Consider the following 21,380-nt stretch of genomic DNA (forward strand, 5'->3'; position numbering starts at 1 on the left):
CTCTCTCTCTTCCTCTCCCTTCCACTCCTTCTGTCCTCCCTCCTCCCTCCCCCATTCTGTCCTTCCCTCTGTCTTTCTCTCTTCCTCTCCTTCCCTCTCCCTCTGTCCTCCTCCTCCCTCTCCCCCTTTCCCTCCTCCCCTCTGTCTTTTTTCTCTTTCTCTTCCTCCCTCCCTCTCCCTCTCCCCGCCTCCTCCCTCTCCCCGTGCTCTGTCCTTCCCGCTGTCTTTCTCTTTCTTTTCCACTCCCTCCCTGTCCTCCTCCCTCTCCCCATCTCTCTTTCCCTCCTTCCGTCTCTCTCTCTCCCTCTGCCTCCCTCTCACTGTCCTCCTCCTCCCTTCCTCTCTTTCCTTCCTTCCCTTTCTCTTTCTCTCCCTCCTTCTCCCTCCCCCCTCTCTCTGTCCTTCCCTCTGTCTTTTTCTTTTCCTCTTCCTCCCTCTCTCTGTCCTCCTCCCTCTCCCCCTCTCCCTCCTTCCCTCTCTCTCTTTCTCTACCACTGTCCTCCTCCCTTCCTCTCTTTCCCTCCTTCCCTCTTTCTCTCTCTCTTTCTCTCCCTCTGTCCACCTCCTCCCTCCCTCTCTCCCCCTCCCTCCGTCCTTCCCTTTGTCTTTCTCTTTCTTTTCCTCTCCCTCCCTCTCCCACTGTCCTCCTCTTCAATCTCCCCCCTTTTCCTCCTTCCCTCTGTCTCTCTCTTTCTCTCCCTCTGCCTCCCTCTCCCACTGTTCTCCTCCTCCTCTCTCTCTTTCCCTCTCTCTCTCTCTCCCCCCTCTCTCTCCGGTCTTTTGGGACTGTGTGTGTTTGTGTGTGTGCATCCCTTATAATTAATTGTGTATGTGGGTAAGATCTGACCAGCTTGCACTAGCATTTTGTTCATCTGATGGGTGAGCTATCAAGCATGAAAGTGTATGCCAGAATTAATCAGATCATCTTTAAGATGGCACAAAACTCTCTCGCAATTGAGCAAGATAATTAATCCTCTGGCATCTGATGAAGAAAAAAAAAGCCCAAATAATTGAGCACAAATTGCTCAGGCAGGATTTTAAATCAAAAGGCCCTTCTTTTGATATCCCTTTGAGATGAAAACAGTAATGTCATCTCATCTAAACGTGTGGGTCACTTGTTCCTATCTCCCCTGCCAGCAAAAGGGGGGGGGGAATAAAGTCCTGAAGAACTCGGCATCTGCAAAAAAGCAGATGGATAATACTGTTTCCCAAAAAATAAGACCTATTCTGAAAATAGAGTAGAATGTCAGGGTCCCAAGTAACACCCCTAGTGAAAGAAGACTCCGAGGCTTGAGGTTCCTCAAAGTTCCATTTTATTAGAGATATCATATCAGCACATCTGAGAAAAACCGAATCTGAAAGTTTCCAGGTTTTCCCCATCCAAGTGAAAGTTCAAGTCCCTGCCCAGCACCCACATGTCCATCATATGGTCCAATCAGGCACCATGGAAAACTGGAGATGCCTCCCATTCACGCCACTCCAGGGGCAAGATGGCCTTGACTTTCTGAGAAAGGAATGTTATTTTGACTATATCTCGTCTACTTCATATTATCTCCCCTCCCAATTTGCCACAGCATTAAATGTGGCAGGTCTGAAGGCCCAATGCAAAAGATGGCTTCCAGGCCTGACATAGATCTCTGATCTAATTGGGACGCTAAATTGAGCAGTACTCAAATAACTTGAACACTCTGATCCCTTTCTTTGATTTAAAGCAATGGTGTCCAACATTGGCAACTTTAAGATCTCTGGACTTCAACTCCTAGAATTCCCTAGTTGGCCAAGTTGCCAAGGTTGGACACTCCTGATTCAAAGCTTCCATACTGGAAAGAGGTGATTGTTAACGAATGACACTATGCTTCTTTTAGCAAACCTTAATTAATCCCCATTCAAGGTGCTTCCTGCCATTCTGAGTCAGCTTCACATTTTGCAGTAAGACATGACAAAGTTTTACTTCTTGAAACGCTGGAGAAGCCCCGGCATCTTGGTGGAGAACCGCAACATCATGTTTAGGCTGCTCGGATATTTGATTCAACAGCAATTTCATCCAAGGCATGACTCAAAGTGACTTTTGGAATTGGATCAATATTTGACGTGCATAATGGAAGTAATCATGTTCACCGGGCTATCCAGAAATCTTTTGTGCCTGTGCAAAATCTTTTGTGCCTGTGCCACAAAGAAGAGGAAGTCAAACTATTCTCCAAAGCACCTGAAGGCAGGACAAGAAGCAATGGGTAGAAACTAATCAAGGAGAGAAGCAACTTAGAACTAAGGAGAAATTTCCTGACAGAACAATTAATCAGTGGAAGAACTTGCCTCCAGAGGTTGTGAATGCTCCAACACTGGAAGTCTTTTAAGAAGAGATTGGATAAAATTTTTGTCTGTGGCATAGGGTTTCCTGCCTAAGCAGGGGGTTGGACTAGAAGACCTCCAAGGTCCCTTCCAACTCAGTTATTCTAAACTTGCTTTCTAAAAGCCATCCTTTTACAGATCCATCTGGATAATTAAACCAATGTCAGGACACTGAATCTCTTTCACAGATCAGTTTGATCCAGATTGAAATCATGAGCCACCTCAAAACGATAATTCGGGTGAAGTGAGAACTCCCTCCCTGCTATGCTAATAAGTGAGCGCAATTAAATATTGTGGCAGTCTTGGCTGAAGATATTGAAATTAGGCAGGATTGAGCCTGATTATTTCTTGAACGAGAGATTCCAAAGCTGTAGGCTAGACTGGGAAATTGAAAGGTCCCAGAAGAAAGTAAGGATAAACCAATTCCATCTTGCGGCCAAGAAAACTTCATGGACTTCATCATGAAGTCATCAGGAATCAACCTTGACTTCAAGGAGACTTCCTTTTCTTTCTCAGAAGAGTTGACATTTCTAATCACCCTCTGCTGCTTTCTCTTTTTACAGACCATTAAACTGGTGGGGGTCTCTCCCACCGATCCCTCTAGGCCCTGCTCCCCCCTCCTGTTCAAGGATTAGAATTAAAGACATCATATTAGGTCTTTTAACCAGAAGAGGGGAACAATGGGAACAGGAACAAGAGAGAGGGGCCCTTGTCCCAACCCAAACTTCTCCCTGTGGAGAATTTGGAGGCCCCTGTACCCCAGCAACCAGAAGGTGCAAGCTGGTTATGTGTTTTCTAGGTAGGCCGTAGCGACTTATGGTGACATTTTGTATTTCAGATTAGACAGTGAGCCTCAAAACACATTAAAGTCTTAAATTCGGTGGTTGCTGCGGAGACAGGTACTCCATCCAGCCACAGGGCTGAAGGCAACCTGCTGTATCTATGAAAACAGTCCCTCAGTGGGGCCTTAATAGTTAATTCTTTTTTTCCAGATTAAGGTTATTAAGGCGGACTCCCCTACTCTCTCTATAATATCCCAGTTTTCTCACACAGGACCCCCAGACCTGACAGAGAGTGAAGTCTACCCCTTCGATTATCTCTCCTGGAGAAGGAACTCCTAGCTGGCTTTTGTGCTCGGTTGGTTTTTCATTATAAATATCCCACCCCCTCATAATGTGAACATGTGAATGAGTAGAAGAGAGGGGGCGTGTGGATGATTGAAGCCCACACAGGGAGGGGGTTAAAAAAGGCCTTGGGTATTGTCGAAATCCGTCACGGCAAAACCTTTGTTTCGACAGCCTGAGGTACAGAAAAGGTGTCAATCACTTTGGCTGCCTTCTGCTTTATCTTCACCTTGATATTCTGGAAATCGAAGGGAGCTTCATGTTGTGAATCTTAGGATGGGATTCAGACAAACAGGTCAAGAATACGTGCAACCCAAAGGCCACTTGAAGGGATTGGAAAGGATTTTAAACTTCTTGTAGAATTCCCTGGCAAGTGTTTGAGTATCACAATAAAGCATAATTCTGAATTATACCATGAACATAATCAGTCCCACTTGATCATCTACTGAATGAATTCACTAATTTTGGGAGTTCCTCTTGTGATATCACGTTTCCCATCCTGTGGAACCCAAAATCCTTTGTCTCGACCAAATAAATGAAGAATAGGAAGCCAAGGAAAGTTACTGTTGTGGCTGCCAGCAGCCAGCAGAGCTACAACTTCAGTGGGGAGGTTGGGGAGGAACATGGGCCAGTCCTGGAGTCTGGGGAAGGCTCTGAGGAGGGCTCTGTGTCGGAGGCAGAGAGGGGGGCAGAGCCATATGCCAGTTATCAGCTGCCTTCAGAGTCAGACATCAGTGAGGCAGAAGAACAGCTGGAGCCTCTTCCCAGTGTGCGTATGTACAGAGTTGCCAGACGAAGGGAACAGCTAAGGAGCAGGGGTCGACTTGGGAGTAAGGCCACAGGTGGACAGTGAATGGCTCTCCCAGAGGAAATAAAAGAGGAGCAAAAGGGGAGTGGAGTTTGCAGGAGACAATTAGTTTGCTTAATTGGTTCGTGACTCTCCGAGACTCCTTGCCAAGTTTTGCAGATATCAGCTGAAGATAAGGTCTGTGACCGTAAATCCTCCCTTAAAGACTTTGCTTTTTTGTGAATGAGCAGAATTCACAGTAAATTAATATAAGGGTTTTTTGTTGGAACAAGGAGTTTGCTCTTGGGAGGCCTAGTTCAGAACAGCTACGACCTATTTCTGTAACACACATTCCTACATATAAAATAATTGCAAATATAGCTGAACTATTTTTTAAAATTCAGATTTGAATAAAGTTTTCACCAGGATGGAGAAATGATTTCTTCCCAGCACGAAGTTTGAAAATGTGTTGTGATTGGAGCCATTTTCCCCTAAGGATATTCTAAGGACAAAATATGGCATTTCTTACCAGACTAGATAACTACAATGTGTAGTTCAATGTAGAGTAGTTATTTAGCTTTAACCACTATTCCTGATTGCCATCATCTGGGCACGCAGGCCACAGAGCTGAGCACATGGCTCTTTCTTTCTCTTCTTTCTTTTCTGTGTCATAAGTAGCTGGGCTGTGAGTTAATTATTTCTGTTGTGAACGCTTTTAAAGTTTTCCAACTCGATCTAAAATCTGCTTTCATTCTGAGAACGTATCTGCTTTCGTGTTTTGGGAAATATGCTTCAGAGGTCCTGGCTGATGCTGGAGACTCATTTCTGGAAGTGAATATGAAATTCTTCACCATCAGTGTACCAACAGTCACGTAGGCTTGTAAATATTAAATTTGAAGGCAAGCTCACCGGCCAGAAGTTGTGAATAAAGAAAGAATAACAAGAGTTGGAATCAATCAACCTAAACCAGGGATAGTGTGAATAGAGAATTTTAAAATGTTCCAAAATAAAGGAATATTTAGTTGTGAGAACTACATGCTAACTTGTATTGACGGTGATGTTGCAGAGGAAAAAAAAATCTGTATTCAGAAAGTGATGTTTCTTTTTCTTTTTACCATACACACACACTTCTGTGATCTTTGTTTAAGATAGATATACTTCCTGAGCTCTCTAAAGGTCCAGGAGGTACCTTCAGCACTTGAAAAAAAGAAGTGTATACTTCACTGAGTCTTTTCTTTGCTTTGCAAAGAGTCTTAACGATCTTAAACTTTGAAGGACTTTGAACCCCACTGCTTCCGAATTCTTCAAAATCATTCAGAGTACACCTCTTGACCATTTGATCCACAAGAATCTTGGGAACAGGAAGGAAAACACGTTTGGTCAACTGATATTTAACTTTTAAAAAAAATACTCGGCTTTGCAGAGGAGAGAGAGAAACAAGGGAATTCTTTGGAAGCCAAATTTGCTCTATTAATTCTCAACTTCAGCTGCAGGAGGGTATGAAGGTCAAGGTTCAAGATTATGAGAAACCTTAATTTGTTTTTAACCATGATGGCTGGGGCTCATCTATTAATGCTAAATCATTATTTGTAGTTTTGAAAATGACAATATCTAGGCTCATCCGTTAACTCAGAAATCAAAGGCTCTATATTTTAGTTCCACAAGATGTGTGAACGCTCAAGACAACACAGGGAGTGACTGTTTGGACATTGTCCTCTTCTCAATGTTTTTACTAGCAGATTATTTTTAATTGTCATTCATTTATGTCCCACCTTTATTATTTTTATTAACAACTCAAGGCGCAAACATATCTAATCCTCCTAATACTTCCACCTCCACTGTGAAGTGGTTGGGCCGAGAGTGAGTGACTGGCCCAGTCACCCAGCCAGTTTTCATATCTAAGGCAGAGGTGGGTTCCTACCAGTTCGAACCAGTAGTGGTATGCCGGCCTGGGTCACAGAATCGGCAGCGGCTCAAGCTGGCCATGCCCCCAAACCAATTCACCACCATTGCCGCTGCCATCTTTTTTCTAGAGTTTTGCGCATGCGCAGAACAATTTCCATTAAACTGCGCATCCAGCACACGCGTGATCTAAGGTAGGACTAGAACTCACCGACTCCTAGTAATTAGCCCAGTCACCCAACCAGCTTTGATGGCTAAGGTGGAACTAGAACTCATTGTCTCCTGGTGATTGGCCCAAACACCCATCTGGCTTTCATACCCAAGGTGGATCTAGAACTGTTTTCTGGTTACAACCTGGTGCCTTCACTACTAACCCCAACTGTCTAGCTAGTAAATATGTCATTCTACTCCGTCATTCCAATTCTAACTTCCACCCAGAGGAGATGCTATGATAGCAGGACAGGTGCCACCTTTAATTCCTTGAAGGCAGGACCAAGAAAATAAAATGTACACCTGTACCACCTTCCCAGGACACAATCTTGTTTACACAATCTTACCTTTTTTCAGGAGAGCCACATCACACAACGTCTCTCATTCTTGTCCACGTTGACTGCAGTTGTACCTGAAGTGTTCCAGGTATTGAGCCCAAGAGCACAAAAGATTGACAATGGGCAATAGAAGCAGGAGACTTACAGTTTAAAGAACTATTTCCATCATTGAAGATGATTGAAACAAGGGAGTGGAGATCCTGGGAAATGACATTAAAACCACAGCTCCAGAATTCCCTAAACTGGAGCGATGGTGTCAACTCAACTGTTTCGTGCAAAGTTCCCCATTTGACCCCGTTGCTGATTACTCTGTACAGGATTGCTACACAATCCACGGGAGTGTTTAATTGCAGAATTGTTGACTCAGGAAGTGGCTCCATCTAGTCTGTGGTGGGTATAAGGGAAAGAATTCCCACTTTCTTCCCTTTGTGAGTTATGCAAACATTCTCTTTAAATATACAGTAGGTAATGGATTTCCAATGGCATCTGGAATCATCCTCTGTATATATGACTCAAGCACTTTACAGGGTACATGTTCCTATCATTTTACAATAAAGTGAGTTTGGAGGGGGGGGGGTTCCCCTAAATTGTGCCTAGGACATTTTAGTACACCACCTAAACTCCTTCTTTGTTTATATAGTATTTGTCTGATTCTGCTTTTTCATTGAATGGAGCCTGGACTTCGTTCCCTACAGTTGAGGGACAGAATGAGGTCCATTCCCAGGCAGGGAATTGTCCAAGACAGAGGATGGAAGAGCTTTGATAAGGCTCACCAGAGAAATCCAGGGTAAATTTTCTTTGGCTTTTTCATCTGATGTCCACTATCACTCATGTTCTTCCTCCTCAACAATGGAGCTTTTAAACTCAGCAGGCACTGAAAAGACATTTATCAAAGGTTTACCCTTAAGGCAGGCAGATGTTTTCCCTTTGTTGTTAGTTGTGAAGTCATGTCCAACCCATCACGACCCCATGGACAACGTTCCTCCAGGCCTTCCTGTACTCTGCCATCCTCTGGAGTCTATTTAAGCTCACGCCGACTGCTTCGGTGACTCCATCCAGCCACCTCCTTCTCTGTCGTCCCCTTCTTCTTTTGCCCTCAATCTTTCCCAGCATTAGGCTTTCTCCAGTGAGTCCTTCTTCCTTCTCATTAGGTGGCCAAAGTCTTTGAGTTTCCTCTTCAGGATCTGACCTTCTAAAGAGCAGTCAGGGTTGATCTCCTCTAGGACTGACCGGTTGGATCGCCTTGCAGTCCAAGAAACTCGCAGGAGTCTTCTCCAGCACCACAGTTCAAAGTCCTCAATGTTTTCCCTACTCTGGGTAAATCCCGAAGGCACCTTTTTCAAATGGCAACTGGACTTCATTTTATTTTTCTTTGAAAAACATTACGCTTTCCATCCAAGAAGCTTCTTCAGTTCCAATATTTGAAGGGCTGCTACGAAGAGGAGGTGGTCAACCTATTTCCCAAGGCACCCAAAGGCCAGACAAGGAATAATGGATAGAAACTGACCAAGGAGAGATTCAACTTGGAAATAAGGAGAAATTATCTGACAGTGAGAACAATCAGTCAAGGGAACAGAAGTTGCCTTCAGAAGTTGTAGGAGCTTCATCCCTGGAGGCTTCCAAGAAGACTGGGCTGCCATTTGTCAGAAATGGTGTAGGATCTCCTGCTTGGGCTCGGGGATTGGATTAGATGACCTACAAGGTCCTTTCTCTGCTATTCTGTTATTCAATACAACCATGACCTGAATCAGTGGAATCAACCTTTGTTCCTTGATGGGCCCAACTGTGGGTGGGTCGGTAGGTGGGAGAGGGGAACCAGGCTGCGTGAGTGTGTGCGCACCTAACTCCACTTGTGCAAGCGGCAGGCTCTCAGGCACGTGCATGGGTGCACAGCTCAACTTGTGCAAGTTGAGCTGCTCATAACACTGTCCTGCCACTCACACAAGTTGAGCTGCATGCGCGCACCGGCCCAGCATTCATGTGGCCCAGTTGTGAATAGGCCAGTAGTGGATGTGACCAGGGATAGGGGACCTCTGACCCGGATGACTGAGAATCTCCATAGACATTTAACTCTGGGTGGTTTTTGTATCTTTCCAACCATGTCAACAGAAAATTCGCTCAAGATTTAGCCAAACAACAACTTTAATTCTGACACGTATTCAACTCAGGGACTCCCTCCCCTGCAAACACACTTAAATGTAGGCTGACAAACAAAGGAAGCTCTCCACTCTCCACACTTAAGAATCTGTTAACACCTCCCTTGGTTGGGTGCATCTATATACGGCTGATCTAGACTCATCCAATTTGGTTTGGCCTTCGCAGCAAGTCCATCGTAAAAGAATGCAAACCATCCCAATGATCTAAAGGAGTAACAGCTTCCTAGATGGGTAAACAAATAGCAATAAACTTCTTCAAAGCCGGCTGAGGAACAGCAAAAGTACTGAGCTGGGTTCTGTCATCTCTTCAGACACAAGTGACTTGAGCCAATTACATCAATTTTGGAACGCCATCAAACCTTCTACACTTGGTAGATCTGAGATTCCAGGAATACTGCTAAGTTTCAAGGACAAAGACATGATGTACAGAATAAAAAAGCAAAAACAGGGATGAATTGCCGCTTGCTGCTCATTGGAATGGTTTCATCGGGAAGGAAAAAACACAGAGAGGTCATGTCATGGAATGCCCATGTAAGTACTCTGAGAGCACCAAAACGTCCTGTAAATTAAAACAAGACACGCAGGAAGCAAAATTACAACTATCCGGGAATGTAGCTAAAGTCTCATCCGATTCTCTAGATTATTCACATTTAAGAGATTATTTCTTCTCATTCCTGAAATACTTTGCAATTCCTTCCAGGTTCTGGAACTGATACTATTTTATTGTGCAGAAACAGCTCTGGGACATCCTTTGCAGGAGTCGCTGGTCTCTTCCAGAATTCTATCTATTGGTCCTTCGTCAACAGATTCTGGATCAGACCAACAGCAAAGTATCGTATGAGATCATGTCTAGGGTGTGTGTGTATGTTTCTCTTTGCCTCGCAGTAGGAATTAACGTGTTGAAGTGCTAGCTCTCTCAGCCGCTCCATAGCCTGAAGTCGTTATTGGCGTTGTTTGGGGCGCCTCCAACGGGGAATTGGGGATCAAAAACTCCATCAGGATATCCACGAGGGAGTAAATTATGTGCCTGAAAAGAAAGACGGAGTTTGAATCAATGGGACAGCAGATTCCAATATCCAAGGAGATTAACATTCTAGTACAGGGGTCGGCAACCTGCTGCTCTGGAGCCGCACGTGGCTCTTTCAACCCTCTGCTGCAGCTCCCTGTTGCCAGTCAGCACCACAATTTTGAGAGGAGCTTCTGGTTGCGGGGGCGAGCGCTGTCAGCTCCACAATTGATAGGGCTTTCGGTTAGGACAGTTAGAGGAAAAAGGACGCCGCGCTAGGAGGAGACTCTATGGTGTGGGAACCGGACTTCCGGTTGGCAGATGAAAAAGGAGCCGCGCTAGGAGACTCTATGGTGTGGGAACTGGACTTCTGGTTGGCAGAGGGAAAAGGACGCCGCGCTAGGAGGAGACTCTATGGTGGGGGAACTGGACTTCCAGTTGGCAGAGGAAAAAGGAGCCGCGCTAGGAGGAGACTCTATGGTGTGGGAACTGGACTTCCGGTTGGCAGAGGGAAAAGGATGCCGCGCTAGGAGGAGACTCTATGGTGTGGGAACTGGACTTCCGGTTGGCAGAGGAAAAAGGACGCTGCACTAGGAGGAGACTCTATGGTGGGGGAACCGGATTTCCAGTTGGCTCCCGAATTGAACAGGGGGCTATCAGTTAGGACCTTTGTGGCTTTTTGTGTGTTTAAGGTTGCCGACCCCTGCTCTACTATTAGAAATGGCTTCACGGTGTGGTTCGTTGAGTAGTAAAGTCAAGACATCATGAGAAAAACCCATGTAGTTGTCTTAGCAAACATATGGAGGCTGCCTCTGTCTTCTTCCACATTGGTTTCAGTTTCCTATCCGAGGACTAAATCCAAAGAATAAATAGACCTCACCCCTTTGCTTTTTTTCAAGATCGGCCAAAGCCTGCTAGATACTGCCAACTGTATATATGAGCCCCCGCTAATCTCTCACGCAACAAGATGTTAGGATTTTAACACATCATATTAACAGCCAGTGTCAAGCCGGGGAGTGTATTTTATAGTGTAACTTTATTTAGACCGAGCAGAATCATTACGGGAAAAGAACTTACTGATGGGAGGGAAAAAAAAATGGAATGGCTTAAACAGGAAGCCCTCCCTCTGTCGATCTTGCTTACCCTACTAAACCTTGCGTTCCACTTTATCTCTCAAGATCCTGTGCTAGAGGTAGTCCTCCCCTTCTCGACAATTTTTTTTAGTGACTGTTCGAAATTAGGACGGCACTGAAAAAAGTGATGGGTCCTTGCCCTGGTAACCGTCAAAGCTTCCAAGGGGTAACATGATAAAAAAAAAAAATCAGATTCTTGACAACTGGCATGGATGTACACAGGGGTGGGGCTGCTGGGGGTTTGCAGGGGTTCGGAAGAACCTCTAGCTAAGATTCTGTGCAGTTCAGAGAACCCCGAAATCCCATTCCTGGCTGGCCCCTCCCACCCCTGCCCCTCCCAGGAGTCTCATTTTGGATGCAGGTTAAGTGTAGGTTGTGCGTGGAAGCTCAACGGGCTTACCGGAAGTTCAGAAAGGCCACAAACGGGCCTCCCGAACCTGGGGGGGCTGTTTTCGCCCTCTCGGAGGCTCAAGGAAAGCCTCTGGAGCCCGGAGGGCAAAAATGTCCCCACCCCCAGCCGTGGTCCAGGCAGCCTACTAGGCCACGCCCACCATGGCCACGCCCACCCAGCAACCAGGCAGAGAACCCCTTGCCAAAATTTTTGAAGCCCACGCCTGGATGTACACTGGTTGCAGCATCCCAGGATCATGTATTTGACCCATTTTCCAAAGCACCAGACGTCAAGACAAAGAACCAATGGATGGAAACTAATCAAAGAGGGAAGCCACTGAAACTAGAAATTTCCCAACAGTGAGAAATACTCTGCATTCTATTCTATTCTATTCTATTCTATTCTATTCTATTCTATTCTTCTATTCTATTCTATTCTATTCTACTCTATTCCGTGACAGAAGCCAAATCCATTTAATGACTCCAGTAAAAAGGTGGAAAATCACACACTTATCAACTGCATGGCTTACTGATTAAAATTCTGGTCTTAAGTTGAAGACTGCTTGTATTTTATTCAATGGCTCTGCCCGGGGTAAATACTGATTCATTTCCCTATCTTGGTATCGTACGGCGCAAGTTACCTGTTGATGCTTGGATGCTGCATGGATTCCAAGACGAGGCTCCAGCTTTGTTGACATTTATTGACACCTAGGAATTCTTGCAGTGAGTCTGTCGGGAATCAGAGACTAGCATGAATTCACAGGAAAAACACGGTAGCAGTATAGTACAACACAGAGCATCCCAAAGGTGCTTTTTCAAGAGGCAACTGGACTTTGCGAACAAGAGGAGGAACAAAGCCATCCGGACAAGATTCAGCAGTCCATTCGCATTTCAAAGACAAAGCCCCCTCTTTTGAAGACAACAAACTCCACCTCTTGGACAGAGAGGACCACTGGTTTGAAAGAAGAGTCAAAGAGGCCATCTATGTCAAAATGAAACAGCCTTCTCTCAATCCCCTTCATGATTACTGCCTTGTCGTGACGAAGGGGCTGGCGTAGCTCAACGAAGCTATGAGCTACGCCTTAAAGGGCCACCCAAGATGGACAGGTCATAGCAGAGAGCGCTGACAAAACGTGATTGGCTGGAGAAGGAAAAGGCAACCTACTCCAGTATCATTGCCATGAAAACCCCATGGACAAGTACCAAAAAGGCCAAAAGATATGATGCCGGGAGATGAGCCCCTCAGATCGGAAGGGGTCCAATATGCTACTGGGGAAGAGCAGAGGGCTAATACTGGTAGCACCAGAAAGAGTGAAGCAGCTGGGCCAAAGCCGAAAGGACGCTCAGCTGTGGATGTATCTGGTGGTGAAAGGAACATCCGATGCTATAAAGATCTATGCTATAATGCCTTGGTAAGGCCATACTTGGAATATTGCATTCAGTTTTAGTCCCCACGATGTAAAAAAGATGTGGAGACTCTAGAAAGAGTGCAGAGAAGAGCAACAAAGGTGATTAGGGGACTGGAGACTAAAACATATGAAGAACGGTTTCAGGAACTGGGTATGTTTAGTTTAAGAGAAAGAAGGACTAGGGGAGACATGATAGCAGTGTTCCAATATCTCAGGGGTTGTCACAAAGAAGAGGGAGTCAAACCATTTTCCAAGGCACATGAGGGTAGAACAAGAAGCAATGGGTGGAAACTAATCAAGGAGAGAAGCAACTTAGAACTGAGGAGAAATCTCCTGACAGTTAGAACAATTAATCAGTGGAATAATTTGCCTCCAGAAGTTGTGAATGCTCAGACACTGGAAGTCTTTAAGAAGTTGTTGGATAGCCATTTGTCTGGAACGGTATAGGGTTTCCTGCCTAGGCAGGGGGTTGGACTAGAAGACCTCCAAGGTCCCTTCCAACTCTGCTATTGTACTCCTTGGGAACCTGGAATGTAAGATCCCTGTAGGTGTGAGCTCAAATGGACCCCAGAGGATGGTAGAGGACAGAAAGGCATGGAGGAACGTTATCCATCGGGTCGCGATGGGTCAGACACGACTTCGCCACTAACAACAACTCTCAACAGAGGTGGAGGGATATGACATCATCTATCTCCAGTCCTTTCAGCGGCTCCAAGGAGGCTCTACACCAATTTGCACCACTCAGGTGACCCTGAGGACATAGGCAAACCTCCAAGTGGCCTCAATGACTCTCTACAAAGAATGCAAATGACCAGCTGTCTGCAAGGAGTACAAATCCTTCCATTCCCCCACCATCCAGTCAGAGCTGAAGAAGCTTCTTGGATGAGAAGCGAAACGTCTTCAAAGAAAAACCAGGAAGTCCAGTTGCCTCTTGAAAAAATGCACCTTTGGGACAACCGTGACCTGGAGGACTGAGAATCTTCATAGACAACACATATTTAGGGAAAATATCCCTGTTTTGACATCAATGATTAATTCTGCTTTCTCCAGAACAGAGCTCGTGTTATGGAACAAGCCGTTCTTTGCTTATTTAGGGTTTTAGGAAGGGATTCAAAACATAATTTTTCACCAGCCCTTTTAATGTTTTGGAACTTTGATGTTTGTTTCTTGTGATTTTTCTTGGGATGGTTTTTTTTTTTTTAAAAAAAAAGGTGTGCCGTGAACGGTATGTCTTTTCAACATACAAGTAAATAAAATGTGTTTTTTTAAAAAAATTGTTTGGAGATGCAGAAATTGACAGGACACCTTCTGTATCAGAGTATACAGTTTTCAAACCAAGAGCTTCATTTGAGGAGTATGATGGTTTATTATTATTATTATAAGCATGCTAAATTTAAAAAAAAAGATAGGGATGAAACAGCCAAGAAAGAGGCCCATTTGGGAGCAAATTTTGCATGTTAATGGATGAGTGGTTTTCTATCATTTTGTTCCGCTCCATTTCTCTTCTAAGTTAAGGGGTGTTAGCCCTTGGAGATTGCCTGGATCGGGAACGAGACTCTAGAAGACTAGAATTAAGCTGTATTAAGATACTCTCTGACAGAAGAGAATAGCTGGAGCTCAGGACTGAAAAGAGGGCTCCCTTGGTGCTCTCTGAGCTTGCTGGTTTTCTTGCAGATGTTTCATGACCCAACAAGGGGACATCATCAGTGCTAGCTCTATTATGGTGCTTTTTCAAGAGGCAAATGGACTTTCTGGTTTTTCTTTGAATACATTTTGCTTCCGTCCAAGAATAATAATAACAGCAACAACAACAATCTTCCTCTTTTGATCAATGCTTTTAAAATACATCCAATAGAACTCGTCAGAACAAAAGCAGCTTCTTCTTATCTTCCTCCTCCTTCTCTTCCTCCTCTTCTTCTTTCTCCTCTTCCTCCTCCTCTTCTTCTTTCTCTTCCCCCCCTCTTCTTCTCATCTTCCTCCTCTTCTTCTTCCTTCTGCTTCTCCCCCTTCTCCTCATCTCAAATCCCACTATCTTCTAGCATTGATGATGTTACCTAGTTGAGTAATGAACTGTCTGCAAGAAAACCACCAAACTCAGACAGCAACAAGGACCTCAAGCTCTACATATTCCTTCCCCCTTCCTCCTCTTCATCTCCTCCTCCCTGGATGACTGAGAATCTCCATACAGTAGCTCTATTATCTTTTATTTTATCTTGCAAGTCCGATTATATTTTTCTCCCCTTCCCCAATGACTGGGGGAAAAGACAGACTGTGTCTCTTCCTAAAATTACCCCCTTTCCCAGGGACCAGGCAATGGCTTCAGGACTGTCCCTCCAGGCCATTCCCATGACTCTCTACGAGGAGGGAAACCTTGTAGAGGTTTTGGGTTAGGATTAGGGTCTGAGCTTCACCCACCAGGCAGTATTGCCATGAGAATCTGCAGGGCCTGTTCCTTGGTCTCAGCCTTCTGCTCTTCCGTCCTGAGAGGTTTGGGCACCCCGGGCAAGACTCCCCCAGGCCAAATGGATTCCTGGAGCAGCCGAAGATATTGCACCCAGTACTGGGTGCACGTCAAGTTGTCTACCTGGACTTCAAGCCACCTGTAGGGGAAAAAAAAAGATACAAATAAGGGAAGGGAATTGATGTTTCTTTCAGGTACATCAGTCCAAACTGATAGAACCGTGATGTCGAACCTATCGCACGCATGGCAGAGGTGGCACACAGCGGGCACGCACAGACAAGGTGCTGGCGAGTGAAGCATGCACGCACGCTCACATTTGCAAACTGGTAGGGAAGGTACCCTATTTTTCGGAGTATAAGACGCACCTCTTTCCCCTCAAAAAAAGAGGCTGAAAATCTGGGTGCGTCTTATACACTGAATGCAGCATTTTTTGCCTCCCGAAACTCCGTCCCCTTCACAAAAATGGCCATGCAGAGCCTTCAGGACAGGGGTGTCCAAACTTGGCAACTTTAAGACTTGTGGACTTCAACTCCCAGAATTCCCCAGCCAGTTGGCTGAGGAATTCTGGGAGTTGAAGTCCACAAGTCTTAAAGTTGCCAAGTTTGGACACCCTTGCTTTAGGAGGCTTTCAGGGTGCTCCTGGGGGCTGGGGAGGGCAAAAATGATTGAAAAACAGCCCGTTTTTTTCCTCCCCAGGCCCCAGCAGCACTCTGTAAGCTTCCTAAAGGCTATCCAAGCCCTTTTTGTGACAATAAACAAGCCCGTTTTTGCGAAAAACAGGTCATTTTTTGCCCCACCCCCCCAGGAGCACTCTATAAACCTCCTAAAGGCTATTCATGGCCTTTTTTGAAAACAATGGGCCCATTTTCGTGAAAAACATGCCATTTTTGGGAGGTTTGCAGAGTGCAAAAACTTTTATTTAAAAAAAAATTCCTCTTCAGAACCTTGCTGCGTCTTATACTCTGGTGCGTCTTATACTCCGAAAAATATGGGTAAGTGAATCCCACTGCTGACACACCCACCCGCATGAACGCTGACAGAAAATTAATGGGGGGGGGGAAGGAGGCAGGTTCAATTAAAGACCATGTGATCCACTTATCAACCATAAGAAGATCCGGGCCCAATTGTGGTCATAAGTGGAGGACTACCCACATACAAAGCAGCTGTGCTTCCACAGGAAATCCCGAGGACTGTATAAAATCTATTAACTTTTATTTCTTCTGTGTTTATTTTATTAAGCAAGATCACCCAAATACGGCATCCCTCCGTGCTAATTTCCTGATATTAATTCCTGCCTTTTTGACTCTGGCTGGAAAAATTGGGAGCTGTAGCAGGCCTTGCCCAGAGTAATAAAACGCAGCCCAACCGAGTTGCTAAGTGTTTTTCAAGGAAGACAAATGCAAGCACTCCCCAAATTAAGCAGCCTATAAATCAGTACATATGAAGTTGAACTTTTCAAGAGAGTCAGCCAAGACGCACAGAGAACTGCCCAATGTTTGTACGTGAATTTTTCCCATCTTCTGCCCTGTAGAAGTTTACAATGGTATAAACCATGAACATTGTGTCCTTGTACCCTGGCTGGGAGACCGGGCACTGGAGTGTTCGATTAGCAGATATTCAACCTTTTGTGATCCCAAAAGTGGAGGGAGAAATGCACAGTGATGGCTTTGCCAGCTTAGATCTGGGAGAAAGGACACAAGACTTACCCCTGAATCTACTTTTCCCTTTGGTTAAAGGGAATCCAGAGCCAAAAGAAACTCATAAAGTAATTGTCCCAAAGGTGCTTTTTCAAGAGGCAACTGGACTTTCTGGTTTTTCTTTGAAGAAAGACGTTTCGCTTCTCATCCAAGAAGCTTCTTCGGCTCTTGAAGAATCGAGCTGAAAAATATTGAGCTGAAGCAGCTGATTGGGACTGATTGGGGTAGATTGCAGGGATGACACAGAAATATAATTTAGCATATTTTATCTTTATCTTAAGGGCTCAGTGGCTAAGACGCTGAGCTTGTCAATCGGAAGGTTGGCAGTTTAGCGGTTCGAATCCCTAGTACCGCGTAACAGAGTGAGCGCCCACTACTTGTCCCAGTTTCTGCCAACCTGGCAGTTCAAAAGCATGTAAAAATGCAAGTAGAAAAATAAGATGCTACTAGCTTTTGGGGAGGAAAACAAGAAAAAAAAAATCTGCCTCCCAGCTATTTGCCTCTTTGCAGCAAACAGCAAACAACCCATTTCAGTTTCAGCACAGCCTAATTAGCACTAACAGCTGATTGTCGGTTGGATCGGCCTCCCAACGATCAGCTGTTTCAGGCTGCAGGGATCACCATAGCCTATTGCCGCCTCTGCACATCCCATTTTTGGACTCCGCAGTCCGTTTTCAGCCTCCGTTCCAGGCGGCAGGGTTACAATTTTCATCCCCCGCACATTTGAGTCGAATGTGCAGAGATGGACAAAATGACCATGGAGTAAAAAGAAAGAGAAGAATCGGATTATTATAAAATATGGAATAGAATGTATAAGTGGCTAGAAAACAAAAGCCAAAACAGGAAATAGAAGTCTTTTTTTTTTTTTTTGCTTTTTCTAAACTAATACTGAATAAAAATGAACCAAAGTTACTAATTTCTATCAAACTTAAAGTATTGACCATAATGTAAATATAATGGTGATATGAACAAATTATTTTTTTAAAGATTAAAATGTTTAATAAAAACTATTTTTTTAAAAAAAACCATTTTTTTCGGGGGAGGGAGTGTGTCTTATACTCTGAAAAATATTCAAAAATGCAGAAGAAAATCCCCCAGTTTTATCATCCCAAATCCAAGTTCTTGGCTGCATTGTAAACTTTTCTGCTTCAGTGTGTGATCCAGTGACTTTCTCACCCGTCCTCAGCTCTCTCCAAGGTTATGTAACTCAGATTTGTTTGCAACTGTTCCGCAGAGCACCGACTTCATAACAACGGATCCAATTTATAATAAGCAAACTTAAAACGAGAGCCCAGGGCAGAGGGATGGCTTCTGCTCATTAGACTCTCTCGCCATATTTAGCAAAGCAGGAGGGCGTACGAGGGCAAGGTAACAAAACAGCACCTATTTAGCCATAACCCCGTCATCTTACGAAGACTGTTAGGAGTTCACATTGTTTGGATAGCTTTAAAAAGCTTTTAGATTCCTTGGCTTACGTCTATCAGTAGAACTTTCCTTAAGCTCCTACTTGACGGATATTGAAACTTGGGTTTTATTTTAACATAACATACCTTTAATAGTTTATGGATTTTTTTTTTTTTTAATGGCAGGCATTTGTATGTCTTGAAGACTTTTCGCATGGGTCAAGGAGTGTTTCCAATAAATTAAAGGACCACTCATTAATTTGGTTCAGATCAAAATGAAAAGCACAAGAAGGTCAGAACCAACCAGACCTAAATCTGTAGAGATTTCTCAGTCATGGTTGTCCCAAAGGTGCTTTTTAAAGAGGCAATTGGACTTCGGTTTTTTTTTCCTTTTGAAGACGTTTTGCTTCTCATCCAAGAAGCTTCTTCGGCTCTGACAGAATAATGGGGAACAATTAATCAGTGGAATGAATAATTTCCCTCCCCAAATTATGGATGTTCCAATATTGGAGGTTTTCAAGAAGAGACTGACCAACCATTTGTCCAGAAGGATGTAGAGTCTCTTTCTTCGAGCAAGGGATTTGAATTACAAGATCTCTAAGGTCCCTTCCAACTCTGTTTTCTAATTGAAATCCCTGGGTTTTTAAAACCAAAGTTTTTTTTTCTGGGTGGAAACTGATCCAGGAGAGATTCAACCTGGAAATAAGGAGAATTTTTCCAAAAGTGAGAGCAATCAGCCAATGGAACAGAAATTTCCTTCGCAAGTTGTGGGAGCTTCATCACTGGAAGCTTTCAGGAAGAGACTGGACTCTTCCATCTGTCGGAAATGGTGTAGGATCTCCAGCTTGGGCAAGGGGGGTTGGACTAGATGACCTACAAGATCCCTTCCAATTCTGTTAATCTGTAACGCAAAAGCATGGCCTCTTCGTCCCGAAAACATTTGACATCCCATTGCAGCATTGAACGGTTCCTCTCTGCAAATTTGTAGCAAAGGAGTCTGTAAAAGGACCTTCTCTTTGGGGTGAATTAGTCTGCAAAGTTAATTGGCCTCTAGTGTGGCAGAAAAAACTCATGGTGATCTGTGAAATTTTTTATGTTTACTTAATTTTTTTGTAAGAGGACAAAGCCATTGTTCATTTCTCTGACTAAGTAACCAGTTTCTGGTTAAGACTGGATGGCCCAAGGGTGCTATTTCAGGAGACTGGACTTTTGTGTGTGTTTGTTTTTTTGAAGACATTTTGCTTCTCATCCAAGATTCTTCAGTTCTGACTGGATGGTGGGGAATGGAAGGATTTATACTCCTTGCAGGCAGCTGGTCCTTTGTATCCTTTTAGAGGGCCCTTGAAGCACTTGAAATCCTTCCATTCTCACTGTCAGGAAATTTCTTCTTATTCTAGTCCAACCCCCTGCTGATACCATTCCAGGCAAGTGGCTTTCCAGTCTCTTCTTAAAAGCCTCCAGTGATGGAGCCCCTACCACTTCTGAAGGCAAGTCATTCTATTGTTTAATTGTTCTCACTGTTAGGAAGTTTTTTTCTTAATTCCAGGTTGGCTCTCTCCTTGATTAGTTTCCATCCATTGCTTCTTGTTCTACCATCAGGTGCTTTGGAGAATAGGTTGGCCCCCATCTCCGTATGGCAGCCCCTCAAATATTGCAAGACTGCTATGATGTTACTCCTGGTCCTTCCCTTTGTTAGCTTAGACCAGCGGTTCTCAACCTGTGGGTCGCGACCCTTTTGGGGGTCGAACGACCCTTTCACAGGGGCCGCCTAAGACCATCGGAAAATTGCAAAATTACAGTTCAGAAGTAGCAACGAAAATAATTTTATGGTAGAGGGTCACAACACGAGGAACTGTATTAAACGGCATTGGGAAGGTTGAGAACCGCTGGCTTAGACATACCCAGTTCATCGTGGTTTAGTCTCCTTAAAAATTTAAACAATGCCTTTAAAATATCAATCTAACCAAAGCCTGCAACGAACGTTTTAAGGAGCAATGTACGCATACTATTCTAGCTGTGTTTATTTTACATTTAATTGATTTATCTGTTACGAAAGTAGCATCACGGCAAATAGCGGTCAGCTGGCTTGAAGGATTTCCCCCCTTTCCTCCCCCCACCAGGATTGCAGACAGCCCACTCATAATCGAGGTCTCTTTGCATCTGAGCTAAACATGGGAAGAGCCAAAAGGCTTGTATTGGAAAGAAGATATCTCTGGTCTTGGAACTTCTTACAGAAATGATTTAAGGGGAGGCGGGCAGATAAACCTCAGCAACTGTTTACATGTGGGGCTACTCATCTGTCTTTAATAAAGCTCTTCCTTTTTACTATGGTTTCACAACCCACCCCCATCTGTGGCAAGGAGAAGCACCTCTGGCTATCGATTGCTGCGCACCTGCCAAGGTGATGCGGGCCATCCGTCATATCACGTCAAGCTGAAGAAGGGAGCCAAGGCAGATGTTCTGCAGAGAAGACCTCCCTGCCCAGAACATGAGAACTTCTGGAATGAAGACAGAAAGCTTTGGCCATAACAATGGACAGGTTACATCTGGCACTGCACAGAGGCCAGGCTGACCTGGAGGAACTTCAGCAGTGACGTCCTTGGATTATGGTCTTGGGGGATGTAGCCGGAGATGCCAACAATGTAGGAATTCGAACACAAGGTGTCCAAAGTTCAGATGCTTCACCTCCATTGCCCTTCCCTTAATCTTCTGGTGCTCAGAAGGACAGGCCAACGGCCCTCGTCCATGCAATTCTGGCTTTGGAGAAGACCTTCTATGAAAACTCCGGTTCCAAACAGGATGGTAAACAAGGATCAGTAGACGCAGTCCCTTTGGCCTAAGGCTACAAGTCGCCAGATTCATTTAAACAACCATGTTACCTAAACAACTGCAGTAGCACAAAATGGGGCAAAACCCACAAAACAAATGTCTCAGCAACTGAAATGTTGGGCTCAATTGTGGTCATAAGTCGAGGAATAGAATAGAGCTGGAAGGGACCTTGGAGGTCCTCTAGTC

At 44.5% G+C, this 21,380-nt stretch overlaps 1 protein-coding gene across 3 annotated transcripts in view; it reads right to left on the reverse strand.

Moving 5' to 3' along the window:
• Positions 1–21,380, reverse strand: part of SNX19 (sorting nexin 19) — a 395,229-nt gene that overhangs the window by 345,546 nt on the left and 28,303 nt on the right. For 2 of the 3 annotated variants that reach the window (XM_081961262.1, XM_081961263.1), the window contains 3 exons: positions 15,220–15,404; positions 12,037–12,124; positions 8,837–9,893 (listed from right to left, as the gene is read on the reverse strand). The exons of the other annotated variant lie outside the window; for it this stretch is intronic. In XM_081961262.1, the coding sequence (XP_081817388.1) occupies positions 9,758–9,893; positions 12,037–12,124; positions 15,220–15,404 (409 nt within the window). In that variant the 3' untranslated portion in view covers positions 8,837–9,757. Of the gene's footprint in view, positions 1–8,836; positions 9,894–12,036; positions 12,125–15,219; positions 15,405–21,380 lie in introns of those variants that run through there. 3 annotated transcript variants of the gene reach the window in all.

Source organism: Natrix helvetica, assembly GCF_964273705.1.
Source record: "Natrix helvetica genome assembly, chromosome: 8".
Lineage (NCBI taxonomy): Eukaryota > Metazoa > Chordata > Lepidosauria > Squamata > Natricidae > Natrix > Natrix helvetica.